The following is a 25,181-nucleotide window of genomic DNA, read 5'->3' on the forward strand; positions in this document are numbered from 1 at the left end:
GTCAGATTGGATGGAGAGCATCTGAACAGCAATTTTCAAGTCTTGCCACAGATTCTCAATTGGATTTAGGTCTGGACTTTGACTGGGCCATTCTAACACATGAATATGCTTTGATCTAAACCATTCCATTGTAGCACCTTCTTCCACGTTTACTGTGTTCCCACGTGGCTTCTCGCAAACTGCAAATGTGACTTCTTATTGCTTTCTTTCAACAATGGCCACTCTTCCATAAAGGCTAGATTTGTGGAGTGCACAACTTATAGTTGTCCTGTGGACAGATTCTCCCATCTGAGCTGTGGATCTCTGCAGCTCCTGCAGAGTTACCATGGGTCTCTTGGTGGCTTCCCTGATTAATGCTCTCCTTACTCAGCTTGTCAGTTTAGGTGGATGGCCATGACATGGTAGGCTTGCAGCTGTGCCCTACTCTTTCCATTTTTGGATGATGGATTGAACAGTATACCATGAGAGGTTAAAAGCTTGGGATATTTTTGTATAACCTAACCCTGCTTTAAACATCTGCACAACCTTATTCCTGACCTGTCTGGTGTGTTCCTTGGCCTTCATTATGATGATTGTTCACTAAGGTTTTCTAACAAACCTCTGAGGGCTTCACAGAACAGCTATATTTATTCTGAGATTACGTTATACACAGGTGGACTCTATTTACTAAATTGAGTGACTTCTGAAGGCAATTGGATCCAGTACATTTTAGTTAGGGGTATCAGAGTAAAGGGGGCTGAATACAAATGCACGCTACACTTTTTTTTTTATATTTATTTGTAAAAAAGTTTAAAAACCATTTATCATCGTCCTTCCACTTCCCAATTATGCGCCACTTTGTGTTGGTCTATCACATAAAATCCCAATAAAATACATTTATGTTTTTGGTTTTAACATGACAAAATGTGGAAAATTTCAAGGGGTATGAGTACTTTTTCAAGGCACCGTATATACTGCATCTCCACACCCATATTGTATTATTATTTTACCAAAAATAAAAATTGATCCAACATTATCATCATGCCCTTTTAATCCTGCTAGTAATATTTTGCAGAGATTACATTGAATTTGAGACTTTTAGCATTAATGTGTATCTAAATCTAAAAACAAAAATACAATATATTTCAGTTTACCAGTCCTTAGATGTAGTGGTTGCATTGGTTTTCCTTTTTTCCCTTTAAACCCAGCCGATAATCCTGTGAATAACACACCTGTTCCTGGTCAGCTGTGTTTATTCACTCAACTGAATCTGGGGGGAGCCTCAGTTTTCACCCAGACTGCATTCCCATATCTCCCAACTTTTGAACTTCAAAACGAGGGACACTGTAAGAAGGAGACTACCTGTGGTGCGTGTAGCGTGCCACCGCAAAATGTGGGCGTAGCCAAACTCAACAGTAGAAGGGGCTTAAGGGATGTGGTTAAACAGAACAATGCAAATTCCCCTTGCATCACAAATCTTCTTCCCTCTCCCTTAGCACAAGTCCTTCTCCACCCTCCCCAAATCCCCAGTCCCTGTGCAATTCCCCCTTCTTCCCTATCCTAGCACTTATCCACATGCCCCTTTCAGAATAAATTCTCTTCCACAAATCCCCCCCCCCCCCCCCCCCGCCCCAGCACAAAAAATAAATTTCGCCTTTTACATCAGGACAGGTTGTCAGATTACTATAACCCAGCAGAGAAAACCCCCTTACATCAGAGTCTGCAGTGTAAGGGGAACCTCTGCGGCCCCTTATGTAAAGGGGAACTCTGATGTAAGGTGGTCTTTGGTCACCAGAGCCCCCCTTACATGGGAGTCTGCAGAATACCCTCTTACATGAGAGTTCTCCTTTACATCAAGATCTGGCAGTACAGTCAGTGTCATTAGTGTCTAGTCTATGCAGTACACAGTACATGCATTCCTATGTCCCAGCCCTCCTGGTGTACACAGCTACCCCTTACCTGCAGAGCCTCTTCATCCCTTTGGTGTCACAGTCCAGTCCATTTGTCACCCCCTATCCTCAGGTTCTGCAGGCAGCACTATGTCCTGCTGAGTGGCACTGAAGCTATCACGTTCCCAGGCTCGGCTCTCTCATCTCTGGGCAGTGGTGGGTGGGATAGCGGTGTTGCCAAAATCAACAGTGCTTGCTGAACATGTTCCTTGCCTAAAAAAAGAAAAGTAATGCAGTAACCACTGACTGTTAGTAAGTTGCAATGTATTGCATTTTTGCTCTTGTGTTCTGAATTTATTTAGTTGTGCAGGTTTGAGTTTTGTGTCTGTCCTCAGACTGTACAGAGAGGTAACTTCTGTCCTTGTCCTCATGTAACCTGTGTGCCCAAAGGGACATTGTTGAACATTTTCTACACAATTAATTTGCTGTATAAGCGCATCGTAGAGGCCATATGGTTAGCTCTGGCCTGTCTTTCTGTATTTAGTGTTTGCAGTACACTGGTGTAATTTTAGTTCGTGGTATAGTTTGGAGACACAGTGCTGAATGTCTGAGTATTACTGGAATTCAATAATGTTTAATCTCTGTGATAGCCAAACCGCCTAACCAAATGGTATCTAATAAAGACTTGCAGGCTGTTTAATGTTTTTTACAATGGGGAAAATAATAATTTGATGCTGGCGAGATGCTGGGTCTATATAGGTCTTGATAGGCACTTACGTTAATTTCTCTTGTTATGGCAGGGGGGCTATGGTGGTGTTTACTGAGAACTTGTACTGTATGTACAAAATATATATACATTAAGAATATATGTGTGTGTGTGTGTGTGTGTGCATATATATATATATATATATATATATATATATATATATATATATATATATATATATATATATATATATATATATATTATTATAATTTTTTTTTTTTTTACTTTTTCTCGGTTATTTGCTCTGGGAAGATTGCTGCTCTCATTAGTCTGGTACTGTTGAATGTTAGTCCTGAATGTTTAATACATTCTCTAACTTTTATGTGAAAAACGTAGAATAATAAAAAACACGACTTAGTACTTGGTGGAGAAACCCTTGTTGGCAAGACCAGATGTAAGACGTTTCTTGTAGTTGGTTACCAGGTTTACACATCTCTCGGGAGGGATTTTGGTCCACTCTTCTTTACAGATCTCTATATCCTTAAAGGGCAAGTTCATCTTTACAGAAAAAACTGTAAAGTGAACTTACACAAGACCCCCTCCCCCACCCTACATGGAGCTACAGACTGAGGGTGATTGATGGTTATTTTGTATTTCTTTCATTTGCTAATAATCACTCCAACAGTTGTCTCCTTCTCACCAAGCTTCTCGCTGATGGTCTTGTAGACCATTCCAGCCTTTTAAAGGTCTACAATCTTGTCCCTGTTGTCCTTTGGCAGCTCTTTGGTCTTGTCCATGAAAGTGAGGTTTGAATGGAAGAAAGATTCTGTGGACAGGTGTATTTTGTACACATAACGGGTACTCGTTGGGAGCACCTTCTTAAATTGACAGGACTAATATGTGTACCACATGAGAACATACTATAGCCAGTCTGGGAGCCATAATTATTGTTGGTTGTGGATCAAATATTTATTTTACTCACTGAACTGCAACTAAATGTATAACATCTGTATCATGTGTTTTTTTTTTTTCTGGAGTTTTGGTTGATATTCTGTCATTTAACCACTTCCTGCCTGGCTTAAAGCAAAATGATGGCCGGGCGGTGGTTCAGTATCCTGACTGGGCATCATATGACGTCCTTCAGGATAACAGCTGGTGTGTGCCCGTGGGGGCGCACAATGTGTCGATTGGTGGAGTGGGGTGTCGGTCTGACACACTGCTCCACCGATCTTGATAAAGGGCCTGCAACAGAGGCTCTATACCACATGATCACCCGAGTCCAATCACGGCTGATCACAATGTCAACAGGAAAAGCTGTCGATCGGCAGACGTGAGTAGAGGAGAGCCAATCGGCGGCTCTCCTGACGGGGGGGGGGGTCTGCGCTGATTATCAGTGCAACCCCTCCTCGGATGCCCACACTAGACCACCAGGAGAGCCGCCAGGACCACCAGGGAAGGGGGCAACAGATGGACAGGTATGTACCCCATGGCCATCCACATGTGCAAATTATGCCCACTCTGTGCCAATCAGTGCCCACAAATGGGCACTGACTGGCATCATTATATAACATGATTCCCAGCAATGCCACCAATCTGTCATCATTGCCCATCTGTGCCACCCATAACTACCCATCAGTGCCACCTTATCGGTGCCCATCAGTGCAGCCATATCAGTGCCCATCATTGAAGAAGAAAACTTACTTATTTACAAAACATTTTAACAGAAACAAAGAAACTTTTTTTTTTTTTCAACATTTTTGGTCTTTTTATTTGTTGCACAAAAAAATACAAACCGCAGAGGTGATCAAATACCACCAAAAGAAAGCTCTATTTGTGGGAACAAAATGATAAAAAATTTGTTTGGGTACAGTGTTGTATGACTGCGCAATTGTCATTCAAATTGCAACAGCGCTGAAAGCTGAAAATTGGCTTTGGCAGGAAGGTGTCTAAGTGCCTGGTATTGAAGTGGTTAAAATACACCTATAATAAAAAAAAAAATAATTAGACCCTTAATTTCTTTGCAGGTGGGCAAAATTAATCTGCTGGGGATAAAATAATAATTTTCCCCACTGTATATTGACTTTCTTATTAAAAATTGGTGCAGAGAACCTGGTACCAGATAGTTGCGGGATTTTTAGTGTTGAAAACAACTGGACCCTACTGACTCCATACACTTTGGCTGTCCCCAATGGCAAACCTTCTTTCACAAGCCCTAAAATGTCTGACACAATTTATTTTAAGGGCCATTTATTTTTTATTTTTTTTACTGTTTTAAATAAAGGACTTGTCGAAAACTGGCTTTGGGTTTTTATTTAGTTTGACCATTTTTTGGTGAATGAGTAGAAATTATTCACATAGGGGGCCGGGATACTGACGCCTCCTTTCTAAAGGGAGCTTCTAGATTCTGTTTAGTCACCCCCTGCACAACCACCGAGCCAGGGTCCAACATGGGCTTGGTGTGGAATGTTGGGGGACTCCATGCGGTTTTCTTTTCTTTTGTTCATATTCTGTCAGCGGGGAATTTATGAAAAATGCTGTTTTGCCTCTGATCTTAAAGCGATAGATAATGTTTAGTGAATTGAGCCCCTTGTCTTTTATCTGCATTTGATAGTGTATTATCAGAAAAAATGTTTACTTTTTTTCTGTCTCTTCTAGGACTATCCCGCTAGGCCCAGACCAGATCCTTCTGAGAGGAGCCCAGCTGAGGAACACGCAGTGGGTCCATGGAATAGTTGTTTACACAGGCCATGACACAAAACTAATGCAGGTAATCTTTACCATCATCATTGTCTGTCGCAAACTCAGTTGTTAAAGTACAGCTAAAGGCAAAACTTGACTGTTAGTTTGTATTGCTGTCTGTGCCCCCGTCAGGGAGATTCACCCACTATTTGTTTTGTTTACCATTATCATTGAACATGAAAGTAAAGAAAAATCACAAATTTTGGGCTTGTCCCCAGAAAAGTAACAGAGGGGAAATCTTTCAATGGGGACACTAGTTCTGGTGACCTGGGGGTCCCCAAGGGATTCCCTTAACTTGCAGGGGTTTCCTCCCACTTCGTGTCTTGGTTATGGGACAGGAAGTGAAGGTAAATCTCCCCAATGGGACGGATAGATGGCAAAAAATAAACTGACAAAGTTTGACCCTCCCTTACTCAAACAAATACAAATTAAAAAGAAAAAAGTTTTGCCTAGAGTTCTTCTTTAAAACCCAAATTTAGAAAAGTTAAATGAAAAAAACCTCTCACTGATGCAGTCTTTCAATTCCATTAATACCATTGTGTCAGAGTTAAGCTTCTCATAGACTTGAGATGCAAGTTGTTGAATTTAGCTGTGCCCACCATCCATCAGTAAAATACATTTATTAGGCAGCCTACAAAACCTATCCTTAACACTATTGTTTGTCCCTGAGATGATTGGAGATGGCAGGTCATCTCCTACCTCATTCACCACAGCAGATGTAAAGCTTAGTTGTGCAGGGTGCTTAAGAGCGGTGTGTACAGATTGAGCATTTAGATCCAATCTCTGCAGAATGTCTGACAATCCATAGTCAATTGTGCTAGTATATTTTTTCATAAAGGTAGTCATGTTAGTGGGAATTGTTCTTTCAAAGTATTCTCTGCTTTGTTGTTAAAGGGTTCCCATGAGGTAGAGTGCCTATACTTTGGAGGGGGGATATTTTATATGTTGATTTAGATGAGCAATAGTTGGCTGGTTTTATAGGCAAGTTAAAGAGGAGCTAACTATAGCACTTCAAGCGGAAAAAAAACCTCTCCTTTCCATCCATGTCTCCATTCTTTAAAAACACCCCCTAGCATTTCTTGCTGCAGCCATCTTGAGTAAGGGCAGATGATTCATGCATTTACTAACGTGGAATCAATTTTCCTTTATTTCTTAAGTCATCTTCCAGGACGGCACACCTGAGAGATGAGAGGCTCCTCCCTACAGGAAACACAATCAATCGACAGCTGTTTTAAGTCCCCACCCTTCCCCTTGATCCTCAGTTTTTGATTGTGTTTCTCCCTACACAGCGAAACTGTTTGTTTTTTTCCAAATGACCCGAAGCCTGGGGCTGGTGGTCTCCCCCTTGGAGCCGGACCACAAGCCTGGGAAGCCTCTGGGTCTGGTAGGATATTCTTGTCCTTCCTGGGGGGTTCCCCTATCTTTTCCTCAGGGCGGGCAGCAGAAATTGGAAGAGCCCCCCTGAGAGCTGAAGGACCCTGGGTACAGTGGTGTACCCAGAACTTCAGGGGCCATTATCCTGTCTCCCCCTCCTTACCTGTACAGGTGGCTGTTCAGATGGGGGTGCTGGCCATCGGTTCTTTCCAGGGGGATCTTGTCCCCGACTCCTGGGTCCCCGGTAGCTCGCGTGGGCTGCCGGAGAGGGCGTGGCAACAAGCACCCGCGTCATTTTCAAACTTCGGGAAAATGGCGGCGGCGTTCTTACCCAGGAGGGAAGGCTGAGAGTCAGTAGGAGCAGGCGCCCACATCCTCCTTTCTCTAGAGCGAGGAGGCACCAGTTTACTACGGTGGATGTCTGCCTTAACCACCTCAGATATGAAGATGGGAATGAGGAATGGAAGGCATTGCCCCCCCCCCATGTATATAGACTGACTGGTACAGTGCAGGACACAGCCTAACCTGGCACCTCCCTATGGGGACAGCAGTTGGGGGGGGGAGCACTTTGGCGGCTATCCTCCTTGCGTGTGGACCATAAGGATGGAAAAGCAAGCCCGCTGGCTGTGGCAAAAAGAGGAAGACGACAACGGTGAGTACTTTACTTTCCTTTTGCCGTGGGAATTTAGCTGCAAAATCCCCAATTCCAGCCAGAGGGTTTCTGGGCATTTGAGATCTCACCTGGGGTCTGGATTCAAATAGCCCTTAAGCTTCTGCTAAAAACACCAGCTGCAGCCCCTCTTACATCAGAGAAGCTGTATGGTGGACAGGTGGTGCAGAGGAACGAGTGTGCCTAAACCACCTCAGATGAGAAAGAGGTAGGTAGTCCATTGCTCCCCCTTCCCCGTGTATATACTGACTGGTGCAGTGCAGAACCTGGGGTCGGGATACAAATAGCGCAGATGCCACTGCTAAAACCACCAGCCACAGCTCCCTCTTACAGCAGAGACACTGTGGTTATCGCAGCAGTAGGTTGCCAGCCTCTCCCTACATGCCCAGTTGTGGTACATTTAGTAGGGATGAATATAGCGTACAAAGGGGACCTGGTAGATACAAAGTTACTTACAGGCCAGGTATACCACTGAACAGGTTATTAATTGGGCAGTGGTTGGTGGATTCAGAAGCTCCCCTGGTCAGCAGGTGCACTAGGTTACCGGCCCTATTAGCCCAGCTGCTAGGAATCTAAAGTTGCTTCACAATGTTTAAAAGCTGACCTAACATTCAAGGATGGGCAGAGACCAAGCTACTGTGTGGCACAGTAGGGGTTCCCTTGTCACAGATCCTCCTTTTGGGGGTTGCCTGCTATAGTTAACTTTCATAAGCTCCAACCTCCCACTCCACCTTTACACTGTGTTTATATTATAGTGTAGGAGGTAAGAAACTTTTTTTATTGGTTTGGGCTACAATCCACTCAGTGGCAGATCTAAAGGCGATTCACCATAGATCGCTCCCTACATCCTTTTAATTGAGGATTTTCTGTGCAAACCTATGCAAGAGCTACATAATTGATTGTTTGAAGCCTGCAAATAGCTATTTACCTCCCAGGCTAAACTGGTAACCACCTCTTCTAGAGAGGTCTTAAATTGGTCTCTAGGGCTGGGCTCATTGAGACTTTAGTTGCTAATCAGCACCACCTGGATATGTGCTGGCTAGCGTTTGCTCAGTCTATGGAGGTAAGGTAGGACAACAACTACTACTAATAGTAGGGTGTCCAACCATTTTAGGATCTGTTCCTTCACTGGTGGTGAAGGTTTAGTATCTACAGCCCAGGCTATGCCTATGAAATAAATTGCCTGTTGGTTATTTCATAAAGGGATAGACCATGACTCCTCCTTGGCTGCACACCAGTAGACCTCCGTAGTGAAAGTTTGTCCTTGCTGGGATGTTTTTGTGGCACAGCAGAAATACACATTGAGATTTGTGACATCTCTGCTTATAAGGGCTATATTGCTGTACATCAGAAATGCACTGCACTGAAGCTTGTTTGATGTCCTTTATATACTAAAGGTACTGCTTTGTTTGGCTACAGATCAGAAAAATACAACAGTGAAGGTGGTCTGTACTTTCTGGTTTTGTGCTGCACAGCAGAAATGCACATCATTGAGTCTGGTGACATCTCTGCTCATAATGGTTATATTGCTGCACATCAGACATACACAAGATTGAGGTCTGTCTGTGGGGCTTTGTGTCCTGTTTTACTGCCTTGCTGGTTACTTATCAGAAAGGCAGCAGTGAAGTCTGATGGTCCTGATTTGAGTGGCGTTGTGCTGATTCAGACAGTGCTATTAACAGCAATGGCTGCCGAGTTTAAACATGCGATTTGACATGTTGAGTCGCATGACAAATCATTTCAATATGGATGTGCTATCTCTATTCATAGTGTTTTATTGTTGCACATCAGATTTATACAGCATTAAGGTCTGTGAGGTTTTGTGTCCTGTATTACTGCCTTATCAGAAAGGCAGCAGTGAAAATTGATGGTTCGAATTTGCTGGGCTACATAGCAGAAATACAAATTGAACCCTTGCCAGGTGTAGTACATATACTGCCTTTGGTAATCCATGTAGCACCACAAAGTGGTGTTGTGCTGATTTTAGCCATGCGATTTGACATGTTGAGTCGCAAGGCCAAATCGCTTCAATATGGATGTGCTATATCTATTCAGAATTGTTATATTGTTGCACATCAGACATATACAAGATTGAAGGTTGTCTGTCCTTTTATGTCTTGCATATACTGCCTTATTGGCTGCATATCAGAAAGGACACAGCAGTGAAGGTTGCTTGTCTTTTTCTGATTTTGTTTTTGCTGCTCAGCTGAGAGACACATTGAGGATGGTGGCCTCTCTGCTCAGTATTGGTATATAACTACACATCAGACATACACAAAGATTGAATGTTTGTGTCCTGTATGTCCTATATTTACTGCCTTATCGTTTGTATATCAGGCACAGCAGTGAGCAGTGTTTCTCATGGATCTACCTTTCTGCATCTTAGGGATACACAGCAGGGGTTTGTTGGCTGCAATCCTCCAGGGAGTCACAGCATTGGGGACCCCTTACTTGTTCGACCTGAAAATTGCTATTTTTTTTTTTCCCTGCGACCTGTGTAATCTTGAGGTCTGTGGATCCAGGAATCAGGGACTGCTGGTGTCGCACAGACACAAATGGTACCCATTGGAAGCCATAGTATATGACTTCTCATGCGTCTTGCAGTCCCAAGTCGCAGGTTGGGTCGCACGGGTGTGGGAACCCTAAACTTATCTGTCCCTTCTGATTGAGGTTTTGCTACACAGCAGGAATACTCATCATGGCGTTATTGTTTTATTTTGCAGCAGACCAGAAAGATTGCAGCTGTAAAGGCTGTCTGTCTTTTTCCTCAGTGTCTGCTTTTATGTTGTTGCACAGCAGAAATACTTAAGATTGAAGCTTGTTGGTGCTATCTGTTTCAGAAAAACACAATGCTGCAGGTTGCTTGTGTCCTTTCTCAGTGTTGGTTCTATCTGAACTACACTACAGAAGTGCATGACAGAAAGGATTGTCTTGTGTTCCATATTTTTCCCTGTGGCACAGCAGAAATGCACAACACGGGAGTTGGTGTTCATATTAATCTTATAACTGTGGTGGTTTGTCAGAAATACACAACATAGAAGTTTGGGTCTTTCTGTCTTTATAGCCTTGTTTTGCTGTACATAGGTAAAGCACAACAGTAAAGGGGGTTCCTGTCCTTTCCGTATTTATATATCAGTTATGACCTAGCTAGCTGCACTAAAGAAATACGCAGCATTTAGGGTTTGCTTGAGTCTTAATGTTTTTACGTCTTGGCAGCACATCAGAAAACCAGACTATGAGGACTGTTTGTCTACATTGAGGTTCAGATTTGGGTCTCTTCCCATATTTGATATATTGGTTTAGCTAGTCACACTCAGGCACACAACATTGTTGTCTATGCTTGTGTCCTTTCTGTCTAAATCTATTGTGCCGTGCCCACAATCTATGATCATTTTATTTGTGATATTAATAATGCATGTATCACCTTTTTGTATTTCAGCCTTCTTTTCCATGGAGGGGCCAGGAGTTCGGGCTGCAGATGCCACATGTCAGAAAACCTTGACCACTTACATTCAGGGATGCCAGAACCATTTCCTAGGGTTGAAGCCCTGTAGGGTTATGGGACACTGGAGGAAGGGGATAATGAATCGCCCTGTTTAGTAAGAACTTGGAGAGTTCTGTTCAGAGGAGTATTAGGGCCTGAGGATGAAGTATAAAGATGTATACCCGATCGAATAGGTTTCGGCTCGGTGCATGGCCTTCATTTTGCCCTTTTAGCAAAACTAGACATAGCAATATGGGTAGTCTACTCCTGCTAGGGACTTTAATCTCCTGAAGAAGGCTCTCAGGCGTAAGTAAGGACATAGATTGGGCATGCCTTAAACCCAGGGTTCAAGCTTCTGTTAATCTATTTCCCTTAAGTAGGCTTCCCTTTAGTCTTTTGCTGACATAAAGATAAAAAGGAAGCCGTTTTATTTCCCTCAACAGGATAGTGTTAAGACAGTCCCTCTTATTGATTAATGTAGTGTCCTTGTCTTACACAGGTCTCTTATTTATCTTTTTAGTGGTTCTAAGTAGCACCTACAGGCATAATAGGCCATGGTTGTTAGATGTGTGAGATAGGCAACATTGCTAACCTACAAGTTTAACATGTTTTCTGATTCCATTTTTAAGAGCCCATTTCACCTAGATACTGCATCTGAAGCGGAAAAGGCAGGAACATCTGTGGAGCAGACCTGCAGATCAGCCGCATGATCCAGCTAAGATGCCTTCATCAAGCATATGAGCGTATGAAGTGGAGGTAAAGCTCACTGCAGAGCCAAGGTTCGCCAAGAGGGTCTTGCAGTGGCCCCACCCTAAGGTAGGCCTGAGGTACTTGTTTATCCTCTCAGGTGTGCCGTCCTGGAAGATGACTTGAGAAAAGTACCAGTTACTTACCGGTAACTGTCTTTCTGGGAAATCTTCCAGGACGGCAGGCCTACTTCCCGCCCGTTGGAGGAGGGAAAATTCTAGAACACTAGAAGGTGAGTACCTATGAGGAATGATTTCCCTTGTGAACCTGGTTCAGGAGTTACTTCTCTACAAACTGAGGATCAAGGGGAAGGGTGGGGACTTAAAACAGCTGTCGATTGTGTTTCCTGTAGGGAGGAGCCTCTCATCTCTCAGGTGTGCCGTCCTGGAAGATTTCCCAGAAAGACAGTTACCGGTAAGTAACTGGTACTTTTCAGGCAGGAGGGTGTGCTTAGGTGAGAAACCCTTCCTCCAGATGAAAGGGAAAAAAATGCTCATGAAAGCTCCTGAAATGTATGACATAATTTTGGCCTGGGCCAGAAACCAGGAAGAAACTATAGGAATGTAAAAGAAAAAGTTTAAAACCAGTATAAAATGCCTTTCTATCTGTTTACCAAGGCTAGCAGCATAAGGGTTAAAAGTAGTTCACCTTAATCAAAAAGTTTAGTTACGCTTTAAACACAAGCAACACAAAAAGTGCTTTCATCTAAAGCTGTGTGCATGCTATATTATTTTTTTCTCATTCAAACCAGTGGGCTGAATGAGGGAAAAAATGGGAAGAAAAATGTACAGATCACCGTCCTAACACGTCCAATGTGCGAACATGTTAGCTCAGCAGGGAAGATCTCTGTACTGGCAGGGCCCCCCCCCCACCACACTCCACAACACACTGATCACCACCCACAGCCAATGTTTTTGTCCCAGCATGCTTATTCATTCACCAGAAAACCGGTTGTGAGACCGGCTTCGGTTAAACGAACAGCTGTACACAAGGGCCAAAAGTCGGCAGATTCCTGACGAACCGACAGTTTTTGGCCCGTGTGTAACCAGCATAAGGCTCCGTTGACACAGTTCTTGTCCATTCTGATTATTAGGGTTCTCCTAACAGATCTTCTGCTGAATGCACTTTTGTCACACCAATTTCTGTTTTTGGTTTTGCCCTTCTCTGTAGCTTAATGGACCTATGTTGGATAGATAGGGGTGTATGTATGTAAGATTGTTTTGTCTAATTCCAAATGGAGACAATTATATTCTGATCCAGATCTATAAGCCATCACTGTTTTGTATCCACATAATGAGACTGTGCTAACTAGCTTGTGAAAATTATCATCTCTTACCTTTGTTTAGAATTCGACAAGACCTCCTCTGAAATTGTCCAACGTGGAAAGAATCACCAACATGCAGATCTTGCTTCTCTTTTGCACTCTCCTCACTATCTCTTTAATATGTTCTATTGGTTCCTCTATCTGGAATTCTCAGCATGACCAGAGGGACTGGTATCTTAACTTGAATTGTAAGCGAAAACATTTTGTTTTGTTCATATTTATAATTCCTGTGATTTCTTGTGTTTTTTTAATTAAAAAAAAAAAAGTTATTGTGCTATTTGTAATAAATCACAGGTTACATAACAAAAAGGAAAGCAGTTTTTACATCCAAAGGTTATGCAAAATGCAAGTAAAGAAAATAAAACCATGGTGCAACATGAAGTACAATGACATGTCTTTAGTGCTTTCTTGTTCAGTGTTATGGGTCCTTCACCCTCCCTTAGTTGAATATCTAACCATTCAATAGACAATTTACAAATTGGTTAAACACACAATTATAGCCAGCTTCCAAAATCCTTGTGTGTGTGTGTGGCCCTTGAGTACTGACAACCCTGAATAACCTATTTAAAGCAAATATTGTCTAAATACAGGCAGTGTGTGTATTCTTGAATTCTGGTGTGCCGTGTGTGTGTGTGTGTTCCAGATCTGTGCAGTAATTCCTGATAAAACCTTTCCTTTGTGCAAGAGCTTCCTGTAATAAACAGTCATGGCTGCTCTTTCTCTTTATGCAGGGTGAGTGGTCTTGTATCCGCCCCCTTCTGTGGTTTACAGCAAGCAGCCTGTAGTGGGTGGACATCTTAGTTTGCAGAAGCAGTTGATGCACATAAAATGTTTTTTTTTTTTTTTTTTTTTTTTCTTTTGTGGCTAATGTGCAATATATATACGGTAAATAAAAATGCTTTGAGTTAAACTTTGAATGTTTGTATCCCAAAATAGGAATGTTCTAATTTAGAACCGTATCCCCAACTTGTGTGTTATACAAAACTTTAATATTACCTGGGTCCCTTATCCAGCCTTTTCTTTGTGCCAATAATTACAGAAACTGGCTTAAAGCGGAGTTCCCTTTGTAAAAAAAAAAAAAAAAAAAAGTGTTGCTGCTGACACTTAATAAACACACATTCACTTGTCCCACGGTCCAGCGATGCGGCTGCCCGAAGCTTCGGTTCTCTTCCCTCGCTCTCGGTGGTGCTGTTTCGTCAGATTAAGCAATCCGTCAGATTGACGTTTCATCACGGCCATCTTGGTACACCCCGCTTTAGTCCGAAATAAGACTACAGTCAGAATGCGGCAAACGGACATCTCTTTACACCCACCGGAGTCATGCATTTCACACTTATTATTAACAGTAAACTGAGCTTATATAGGGAAATACAGTATTTTGAAATCCGTCTAACTGTTTTGATGAATTTTAAAAAACATTGCAAGCCTGCTGATCTCACAGGTTTGCTAATCTGACAGAACATCACTGCTTTTTAAACATTCGACATCAAAACAGACTGATTTCAAAATACTGTATTTCACTATAGAAGTTCAGTTTACTGGTATGAAATGCTCCAGTGGGTTAAAAAGATGTCCGCTTGCCGCCTTCTTGCTGTACCCTTACAGCGGGGTGTACCAAGATGGAACGTCACTTCCGTTACAAAATCTGACATTGCCTAATCTGGTGAAACACCGGCATTGGAAGTGCGGGCCCCCGGCTGTGACAGCTTGCGGCTTCACAGCCGGGTGCACACTGCGCATTCGCGTGTTGCCCTGTGCATCCTGAATGGCCAAACATCTTCTGGGACCTGTGACGCATTCCAAAAGGTGGGAGGGGGAGAGGCGGAGTCAACCTAGTTGGCTGGAGCGGAAGTGGGAGCTGGGTACCTGTCACAACTAGGTACCCGCTCCCCCCACCCCCCCCCCCCCAAAATAAATGCTAAATGTGGCATGTCAGGGGGTGAGGAGTCCTTAAAGCGGTAGTTCCACTTTTGGCTGGAACTCCGCTTTAATATATGGCCAGCTTAGTCTTTGCCTTGAAATCCTAAAACTGGCGAAAGACATCAGACTTTAGTTAAACATGCAAGCACAATCTGATATTTTCACAATGTCAATTAGCTGGGGCTGTAAAAACTAGTATAGGCCACACACATTTAAAGTGAATATTTCTTAAGCTGCCTAAAAAGTTGAAATACAGTGGCATTGCTATGGGGGTGCCGCAGCACAGAGGGATGACACCGGGGCCGCCGCCTGCAGCTGAACTCTGTACTATATTGCTTCCAGTTGCAGAGCTGCAGCGGGGGAGGCTGCCTATAACACCCCCCCCCCCCCCCCCGTCAGGTTAAGCTGTCCTTCGGGATCTCCAATATCTCCCGAGGCAGCCAGAGTTGGTGGGTGGAGCTGGAGGTGTGACTCCCTCCTGCACTCCTCTCACAGACTCCTTCACTCTGGCTGAGCCTGCAGCTGAAGGAGAAAAAGGTGTGTACACAGCAGCCCCGGATGTCTTCATCTTGGGGCATGCTGTAGGTTACTGCACACTGTCACTACATGGAGTCCCAACCTGCCCTATGCCACCCTAACCTGTCCCTTACCACTTCAGCCTGCCCTATACCACCCTATTCTATCATTTACAGGGGTTTGGGGGGTGTGCCCCATGACCATGCGCCGCCTGCTGGGCAGGATAGACAGGAGGGTGGGGGTGGGGGTGACACAATGTTTTGCTGCACCAGGTGACACCAACCCTAGTGGTGCCACTGAAAATACATACTTTTAAATGTTCTCTGTGTGAGTCGGTTTGTTATTTTCAGTTGGTCTTGTGATTCACTTGCCAAGCTTCACAGCTTTTTACCGCACCTGCCTGCTCTTTGTGTTATGAATCAACATTAATACTAATTTAGTGTCCGAGAGCAAATGGTAGGTATGACACTGAAGTGGGAAAAACAGAATTGAATGCAAGTTCTTACTGATACTAAAGGCTCGTTCGTTATTTTTATACAAAAAAAAAGTTATACTTGCCTGCTCTGTGCAGTGGTTTTGCACAGAGCAGCCCAGATCCTCCTCTTCTCGGATCCTTTGCTGGCTCTCCTTGCCCCTCCCTTTTGCTGAGTGCCCCCCACAGCAAGCAGCTTGCTATGGGGGCAGCCAAGCCGCAGCTACGTGTGTCCATTCAGACACAGAGCTGCAACTTGGTCCCTCCCCCTCTCTCTCCTCATTGGCTCACTGACTTTGACAACAGTGGCAGGAGCCAAAGGCGCCCGCTTCTGTGTCTCAGAAAAATAGGAAGGAGAATCCCGGACAGCCAAGTCTCTTGTACAACATCGCTGGATCGAGATGGGCTCAGGTAAGTATTATGGGGGCTGCTGCACTTTTTTTTTTTTTTTTTTTTTTTTTTAATGCATAGACTGCATTTAGAACCACTTTAAGGTTTTTCAGGTTGTGAAGTTCTTTTGTCTAAATGTATGTTTCGTTGGTAAAAAAAAAAAATAAGTTGTGGCATGTTGGCAACTGCGCAGTCAGACAAAACACCCTGTGTTTCCCTGTTCTGTACCCTGTGGGAAAAAGTACATGTTCCACGTTTTAGGCCTGACTATTAATACCATGCTGACGTACGTGGCTGTAACCCACATGTGTGGCATGATCATTGAGGCGTACTCACATGCATTTATGTATGTGAGGGCAGGGATTTTCATTTTTATTTTATGTATATTAAAAGTTACTTTATTTTGTTGTTTGTCACCAAGCATTGTGGAGCATTACTATGTTGGCAGCAAAGTTAACCTTCTATTGTTTCAAGAAATTTTTCAGATGTGCACAATGTTTGTCTTCCTTTTTTCTTTGTGGATTTGAAAGGGTTTCCTTTCCGGCAAGGAGTAGTCAGTTGTGCAGGAGGTTCCTGGAACCAAGAGTCTACTGGACTCAGAGGTTGGATTCCACGATCCTCCTGGGCTTGAGTCAACATTGGGCATAAACATTTATCTTTATCAATTATATTGATAATATCTCTGCATTTCCAGGGTATTTCTTTCTTTCTCTTGAATATTACTAATTTGTTGAGAGATATACAGATTTTATTAAGATGGTGGTTTTGGTTTTTAAATCAAGTGTGGAATTATAATTGAATAATGCGGCCTTCCTCTGTGAAGGTTTGAGGGTATATGAATTGGTATTTTGTAGCCATGGCTGAAACATTGTTATAAGCTTTATGCCTTGAGTTAAATATATTTGGGGACATTCACCGACTAAGTTTTTTAGAGTTGTTTTCATCGATTTCTACAAAATAACAGATGGTTGGCAATCCAACCTGACTGTCACCTGTCTGGCTGCACATTGTGACAGATCTGTGAACATCACAAGATTGGATAAACAGAATGGCAAATCCCCTGGCATGTACAAAAGCTGCAAAGATATGTTTTTGAAAGTTATTTGCCTGGTTTTTCACAACAGGCTATGAAATGCTTCTGCACAGTGATCTTGACCCGTAAGGGTCAGTCGATCATTGTCGCCCTATGTGTCATGTATTATTAAAAGTAAAAATTAACAATTTCTTTTCTCATGGAATAATTACATCAGATCTGGTTATACACACCTTGCCCTAACCTACCACAACTGAACACCAAAAAATTGAATTGTCACATGGAAGGCAATGATTGGCTGAGCGCTGCCTTTCCGACAGGAACCATACCAATTGGTTTATGGGTCATGGACAGAAACAGCCTGGTCACAGGGATATTATTATACAGGATTTATATAGCGCCAACAGTTTGCGCAGCGCTTTACAACATGAGGGCAGACAGTACACTTACAATACAAATCAATACAGGAGGGAATAGAGGGCCCTGCTCGTTAGAGCTTACAATCTAGAAGGGGGGGATTAGTCATGAGGTGCAAATGTAAAAGGGCTCCCTGTTGAAAAGAGCTAGATATTCTCCCAAAAATGTTCTAATATTACCATTTGTCAGGGTAGTAGTAGGGGAAGTTGGTCAGTTCATCAGCAGATCTTGTTGGTAATATTTAAACTGTTAGAGATTATACTGTGTTTGGCGTATGATCACATTTGGAAAAGGCAGCGTAAGCGTTAAGAGCATTAGTCTGCTGTAGAGATATGCTGTGGGCTGTGTGGCAGATTGTTTTGTATGAAAAACAAGGCACTTGTCTGGAAGCAATTGTAACATATTCCTTTATCTGTGATCACTGAACAGATGGTGGAGCTAACAACTTTGGACTGAATTTTTTAACATTTATCATTCTCTTCAACAATCTCATACCCATCAGTTTGCTGGTTACTTTGGAAGTGGTGAAATTCATACAAGCATACTTCATAAACTGGGTAGGTGTTTAAACCATAAACTATAACTATCGATTTGCATTGTTGTGTTGCATGTATGTGTATTTTATTTTTATAGAAAAATGCTGCATATACACAGTACACATTATATAATGTTTAATTTTTATTTTTGTGATCAGGATGTAGACATGCACTATGAAGCAACAGACACCTCTGCCATGGCCCGGACATCTAATCTCAATGAGGAACTGGGGCAGGTGAGTTAAAGCAACTGCAGAGTTTTTTTTTCTTCTTTTGCAAAGTTCCAATATATGCCTTGCCTATACAAGCAAAGATCACTCCAATTGCCTGGGTATGGCAAAATCTGAACAATCTAGATCAGGGGTCTCCAAACTGAGGCCCGAGGGCTAGATGTGGCCCTTTGCTAGCCTTTATCCGGCCCTTGGGGCACTATTCCTCCCACTGACACTTATGCCAATGATGGGATACTATTCCTCCTACTGATAGGGGCACTACTCCTCCTCCTACTGACCACCAACCCTGAGGCCATATTCATTCTCACTGATGCTGGACATTTTCTGGGCCCACTGACTGGCACTTTGTTTAAAAGGTTTGGAGACCCCTGATCTAGATGATCAGTATTACCTTAGTTGTAGGTTTAAAAGAAGACATGCATTTATTAAAGTGATATTAAAGTCTTGTCTGTTATTTAAAAAAAACAAAAAAAAAAAACATGTCATACTTGCCTGCTCTGTGCAGTGATTTTGCACAAAGCAGCCCAGATCCTCCTTCTTGGGTCCCTTCCCGGGACTCCTGGCCCCTCCCTCCCCGCTGAGTGCCCCCAGAGCATGCAGCTTGCTATGGGGGAACCCGAGCCAAGCTGCTGCTCTGTGCAGCCATTCAGCCATTACTTGGGCCCCACCCCTCTCTCTCCTCATTGGTTCACGGACTTTGACTGCAGCACGAACCAATGGCACCTGCTGCTGTCTCAGCCAATGAGGACTTGGTGGCTCTTGTACAACATCATTGGATTGAGATGGAGGGCTGCTGCTAGAGACAGCTCCATGTCTCTAACATTGATTGGACACTGCTGGGACTGGCTCCCAAGTAAGCTTTAACTGCGCTAGTACGCTTGAGGGGCAGGGAGTTCTGCCTGATCATGTGGCCACTGTGGTAGGCTTTCACAGTGGTCACATGAGCCAGCAGAACTCCCTGCCCTTTAGGCATAATAGTTAAATCTTAATCAGTTATGTTAGTTGGGAGTTTAAACTTCATTGGCTGCATACTTCTTCCAGATCAGTGATACCTGGTAGTAAAGCAGGCACAAAGTTTCCTTTTTTTAATGTACATGTTTTTGTGCTGTCTGTTGTTAAATTAGCAGTGGCCTCTAATTACAGTTTTCCTTTTTTAATTTAGGTAAAATACATCTTTTCTGACAAAACTGGAACATTAACATGCAATGTTATGCAATTTAAGAAATGCAGTATTGCAGGAAATGCCTACGGGTAAGTAAATATATATGGATTATCTTTCTTTGAATTCTTTTTAAAAAAATCAAAGGATTTTGCGTCTATAATTGTACCACATCCATAATGTATATCATGTGACCAAAATTTTAATATTTGTAATACAGATTCATATTTTTATCATTTTCGTGCTAGTCCTTTTCTTGTACCATTGAAGTCCAACATTCCAGGTTCTTTTTTTTAAATGATTTCTTTGAACTCTGTAAGACCCCATTCACACCTGAGCGTTTTGTAGCTTGACGCCTAAAGCTACAAAACACTGGAGGGGAAAAAATCCATTATTCTCAATGAAGATGGTTCACATCTCCACTCCAAGTCGCCTGAAGCCCTACGCCTAAAGCTCAAACAAGTTCCGGACCCTTTTTTGTTGCGCGAATCGGGCTGATTTGGGCGTTTTTCTTCTTTTAACATTGGTGAGCTTTTGCCCTGCACAAATTCGCGTCAAAACGCGGCAAAAAACGCCGCAAATCGCAGTAAAAAACGCCGCAAATCGCGGTAAAAAACGCTGCAAATCCAGGTAAACGCCGCAAAAAACGCTTGAAAAGCTACGCTCAGGTGTGAATGCAGCCTTATTGTTCCAAATTCTAGCATCCTTTGTTCATCAGCTCAGTGTGTTTCAAAGCTGTTTTTATCAATAATGCCAGATAAGAGGCGAGGAAAAAAAGGTTTTGTAATTGCATAATATATATTGTATAGTGCAACTATCATCTATGCCTTCCCTAGATCCAACAAATTTAGGTTTTGACACAAGGATGGTTAACAAGGTCTTACTGATTCAATGTATAGCATTGTTTGTCCAAGCGGTGCTATACTTTTTTTCCCTTGTTAGTCCATATATTCTCCCATTTTGTAGTTTATTCATGCGGATTATATTGGTGTTTTAAATTTTTTATTAAATCATTTGACTTTGCTCGCTATGACTTTACTGCTGTTTATCAAACAGAATTGGGACTTTAAGCTCACTTCCTAAACACCATGGGGTTGATTTGCTAAAACTGAAGAGAGCGCAAAATCTGGTGCAGCTCTGCATAGAAAACAATCAGCTTCCAAGTTTTTTTGTCAAAGCTTATTTGAACAAGCTGACATTAGAAGCTGATTGGCTACCACACACAGCTTCAAAAGATTATGCACTCCAGTTTTTCTAAGTGATGGCGCTAGAGAGGTATAGAATATTTAATCCTTGTAAGCAGGTGACCACATGTTTTTCAAGTCTTAGTTTTTACAAAATTAGTTATTACTGCAGGGTATTCCTTAAGGCCCCTTTCAATCATACGGACCGCTTGTCTGCTTTTCATCCATCCGTTGACAGATGAAAAACGGACATAAGTGCATGTCTATGTAAAAACAAATGACAATGGGTGATCATCTATTTTCATTCGCTTGCGTCCACATCCTTTTTTTTGAATGGATGAAAGCCCTATTTGTCATCTGTCAAAAAAACGGATTGGATGAAAAACGAATGTAAAACTGACAAATTTACAGATGCTCCCCCACTTGCCGACGCTGAATGTCATTGTCCGCTATTAAAGCGTTCCACCCTTTTTTAGTTTGTCAGCAGCTACAAAAGCATAGCTGCTGACTTTTAGTAAACCGGCCCTTACCTGTCTCACGGTCCAGCAATGTGGCCACCTGGAGCCTCGCTCCTTTCCTCTGTGCCGTCATAGCAACTGTGGGCACCTGGCCGTGACAGCCAATAGCCATCGTGCTGTGCTCTATTTGCCAGCCAATCTTCTGGGACCTGTGTTGTGTCCCAGAAGATTGCTAGCAGGGAGGGGCCGACTAGGACACGAAGAGTCGCCTAGGCGGCCGAGAACAGGAAGGAGGCAGTGAGACAGGAAGTCCCACTAAAAAGAGGGTACACACTCCTCCCCCCAACCCCCTCTCAAAAAAATGACATGCCAAATGTGACATTTAAGGGGTTGAGGAGTGCTTAAAGCGTAAGTTCCACTTTTGGGTGGAATGCCGCTTTAAATGTAGTTGTTGGCTTTTTTTCTTATTGTCCATTACGGGACACAGAGCCATAGTAGGTATGTGGGTTATAGGCCACCTTTAGGTGATGACACTGGCACACCCTAAGATGAGAATTCCACTCCCTATATAACCCCTCCCACTACTGGGAGTACCTCCCAGTTTTTTCACCAGTGTCCAAACAAAAACTCTCTGCTCCAGGTGAGACAGGAAGCCTAATGATATTACAGGTGCTCGCCTCCGCATACGATCAACATTGAAGAAATGGCTGCACTCCAAGATCCATCAAAATTCTTATTTAATAACGAACATCCCAAGTGTTAGACAGTTCAAATGATAGACGTGTTTCACACACTAACCAGTGCGCTTATTCATTACCTAAGCTAAGCCTAAGGTAATGAATAAGCGCACCTGTTAGTGTGTGAAACGCGTCTACCATTTGAACTGTCTGTAACACTTGGGATGTTCATTATTAAATAAGAATTTTGCTGGATCTTTGAGTGCAGCCATTTCTTCAGTGTTTTTCACCAAGCCGATTCCATTGGATCAGAGGCCTGCACGGGAAAACTCTTTTGAAAGAGACAGGAGGGTGGGGGGGGGGGGCGCGATGCAATGGTGGGTGCGGGGCTTAGCGTGGCGTTGGCGTCCTCCAACATCCAGCGCGGGAGTGTGTTAAAAAGCTCAATTTTTGCTGCTGCAAGTTGTCCAAGGGACACGAGCAAAGAGGGACATGTAAGAGGTTTGGTAACACAGGCATTTCTGTTGACACATTTACTATTCGCATCAGGCTGAGCATTAATAGCAGTGGCTGGACTATTGCTCAGTAGTGCCTCTGCTTTTGTGCATCGGGCTATGATCAGAAGGGGGGCTAAAAAAGGCTTAAGAAGGATTTCTTTAGCCGTGAAAAAGCCTAGAACGATCTGTAAAAAAAAATGGCATCCTCCCCTGAGAGTTTTGAGGTAGCTGGTCAGAGGAAGCCATCAGGGCTGTCAGGTGTTGCAACTGCTTTTTTCGACACTGCAGCCCCTGTATATATCACTGAAGAGGTTTTTTTAATCAACCGTATTAGGATTGGAGCAGAAAATGTATGCTTTAATTGCTCAGGACTCTCAAACTGAGGAACCGGGGGCGGGAGATGATTTTCACTCAGGGGACCAGGAAGAGGCTGATGACTCCTCTTCTGAAGGATCGGGTTCACAATCTGAACGATTGATGGTACAATCTCTTACTGAATTGGTCCGCTCCACATTCATGCTGTCATTAGCTGAGTCAGTTGATGAGCCCACTTCTTGTTTGTTTTTGCTAAAGCCTCCCCAAGCTATTCATGCTTTTCCTATCCATTCATTGCTGAGAAGGCCTATGTATTCTGCATGGAATCACCCAGATAAACATTTTTTTCCTCCCAAAAGGTTTTCAACACTTTATCCTATGGAGGAAGAATTTTATAAGAAATGGGGGATGCCAGCAATTGACGCTGCTATATCCTCTGTGAAAAAAAAATTTGACTTGTCCGGTAGACAATGCTCAAATGCTGAAGGATCCAATGGATAAGAAGTTGGAATTCCTACTAAACAATTTTTCTGTGGCAGGTTCAGTGACTCAGCCTGCGCTGACAGCAATGGGTGTATGTCAATCCTTAAGAGACCAGTTTAAACAGGTGTTCAAGATTATTCCCGATCAGCAGGCCCAAGATTTGGTTGGGATACCAGGGGCATTATGTTTTGCAATAGACACTCAGAGATTCTATTCTCCATGCCTCACAACTTGCGCTTGGGCTGGAGCATATGTGTACAGGTGTACAGTACTATGGTTGAAAAATTGGTCAGCAGAAGCACCCATGCAAAAAGCTCCTGGCTAGTTTTCCGTTTCACGGTGAACGGCTGTTTGGTGATGATCTGGATAAATGCATCCAAAAAATTTCTAATGGGAAAAGTTCCCTTTTGCCAGTTAAGAAAGTGGTTTTCTTTTAAACAAGCTTCTTATCCAATATCAGGTGCATCAGCCTCCAGGCAGTCACGACGGCCTTCACTGTCACGTTCTAGCCCACTTAGACAAAAGTTTGGTCACCACAGTCAACTACGTGGAATACCTAGGTTGGATTCTTAACCTAGAGAAATCTTCCTTAAAACTATCAAGGAATTTGGAATACTTGGGTCTGATCATAGATACAGCTCAGAAAAGAGTGTTCTTGTCCGAGGCAAAGATCAGTTCCATAAGAGAACAAATTCAGGTGGTCAAAGAAAAGAAGAATCCTTCTATTTGACTTTGCATGAGATTGTTGGGAAAGATGGTGGCTTCATTCAAGGCTGTTCCTTATGCTCAATTTCATTCGAGGCTACTGCAAAACAGTGTCCTATCGACTTGGAACAGGAAGAGCAAAGCTCTAGACTTCCTAATGGTTTATCCCCAAAAGTGCGCCAAAGCCTCGGTTGATAGCCAAGAATCTGCATAAAGGAAAATCCTTCCTACCAGTTACCTGGAAGGTGGTAACAGCAGATGCCAGCCTTCTGGGCTGGGGAGCAGTCCTGGAAGAAGCGTCTGTCCAAGGGAAATGGTCCAAATCAAAATGACCTTGCCTATCAATATTATAGAGATTCAGGCAGCACGCCTGGCCCTGAAGGCCTGGACGCTCAGATTACTGAATTGTCCTGTCAGGATCCCATCTGACAATGCCACAGCAGTTGCATCAATCACCATGGGGGCACGAGAAGTCGTGAGGCCCAGAGAGAGGTGAATCATATCCTAACTTGGGCAGAAAACATACCTTGCCTATCGGCAGTCTTCATTCCATGAATAGAGAATTGGCAGACGGACTGCTTGAGTCGCCAGTAGTTGCTCCCGGGAGAATGATTTCTTCACTCCGACATTTTTCTGGCAATATGTCAAAAATGGGGAATTCCAGACGTGGATCTGTTTGCGTCCAGATTCAACAAAAAAATCGACATTTTTATGTCAAGGACCAAGGATCCGCTAGCATGCGGAACAGGTGCCTTGGTGTTCCCGTGGGATCAGTTTTAACTGATTTATGCATTCCCTCCTGTTCTGCTGCTTCCACGACTTCACAGGATCAAGCAGGAAGGGAAGGCGGTGATTTTTGTGGCCCAGGAGATCTCCGTATGCAGAAATCGTAAAGATGGCGGTAGGTGCCCATGGACCCTACCGCCACGGCCAGACCTTCTCTCCTAAGGTCCGGTATTCCATCCTACCTTACAAACGCTAAATTTAATGGTTTGGCTATTGAAACCCACATTCTGAAGAAGCGTGGGCTGTCAGGTTCAGTGGTGTCTACACTGGTTAATGCAAGAAAGCTCGCCTCCAGAGTCATTTATTAGAGAGTCTGGAAGGCTTATGTCTCCTGGTGTGAATCCAGGGGTTGGCACTTCAGGAAGTATGTCATAGGTAGAATCCTTGACTTTCTACAGATGGGATTAGAAATTAAGCTGGGCTTGACTACTATCAAGGGCCAGGTTTCAGCTTTATCTGTATTTTTTCAGTGACCAATTGCTTTGCTT

At 43.2% G+C, this 25,181-nt stretch overlaps 1 protein-coding gene across 6 annotated transcripts in view; it reads left to right on the forward strand.

Moving 5' to 3' along the window:
- Nucleotides 1-25,181, forward strand: part of ATP8A1 (ATPase phospholipid transporting 8A1) — a 376,828-nt gene that overhangs the window by 201,150 nt on the left and 150,497 nt on the right. For all 6 annotated transcript variants that reach the window (XM_077477552.1, XM_077477551.1, XM_077477556.1 and 3 more), the window contains 5 exons: nt 5,230-5,341; nt 12,935-13,100; nt 18,090-18,217; nt 18,355-18,432; nt 19,592-19,680. In XM_077477552.1, the coding sequence (XP_077333678.1) occupies nt 5,230-5,341; nt 12,935-13,100; nt 18,090-18,217; nt 18,355-18,432; nt 19,592-19,680 (573 nt within the window). The remainder of the gene's footprint in view (nt 1-5,229; nt 5,342-12,934; nt 13,101-18,089; nt 18,218-18,354; nt 18,433-19,591; nt 19,681-25,181) is intronic.

This window comes from Lithobates pipiens, unplaced genomic scaffold (assembly GCF_037356315.1).
Source record: "Lithobates pipiens isolate NorthernLeopardFrog02 unplaced genomic scaffold, aLitPip1_a1.2 Scaffold_13, whole genome shotgun sequence".
NCBI lineage: Eukaryota > Metazoa > Chordata > Amphibia > Anura > Ranidae > Lithobates > Lithobates pipiens.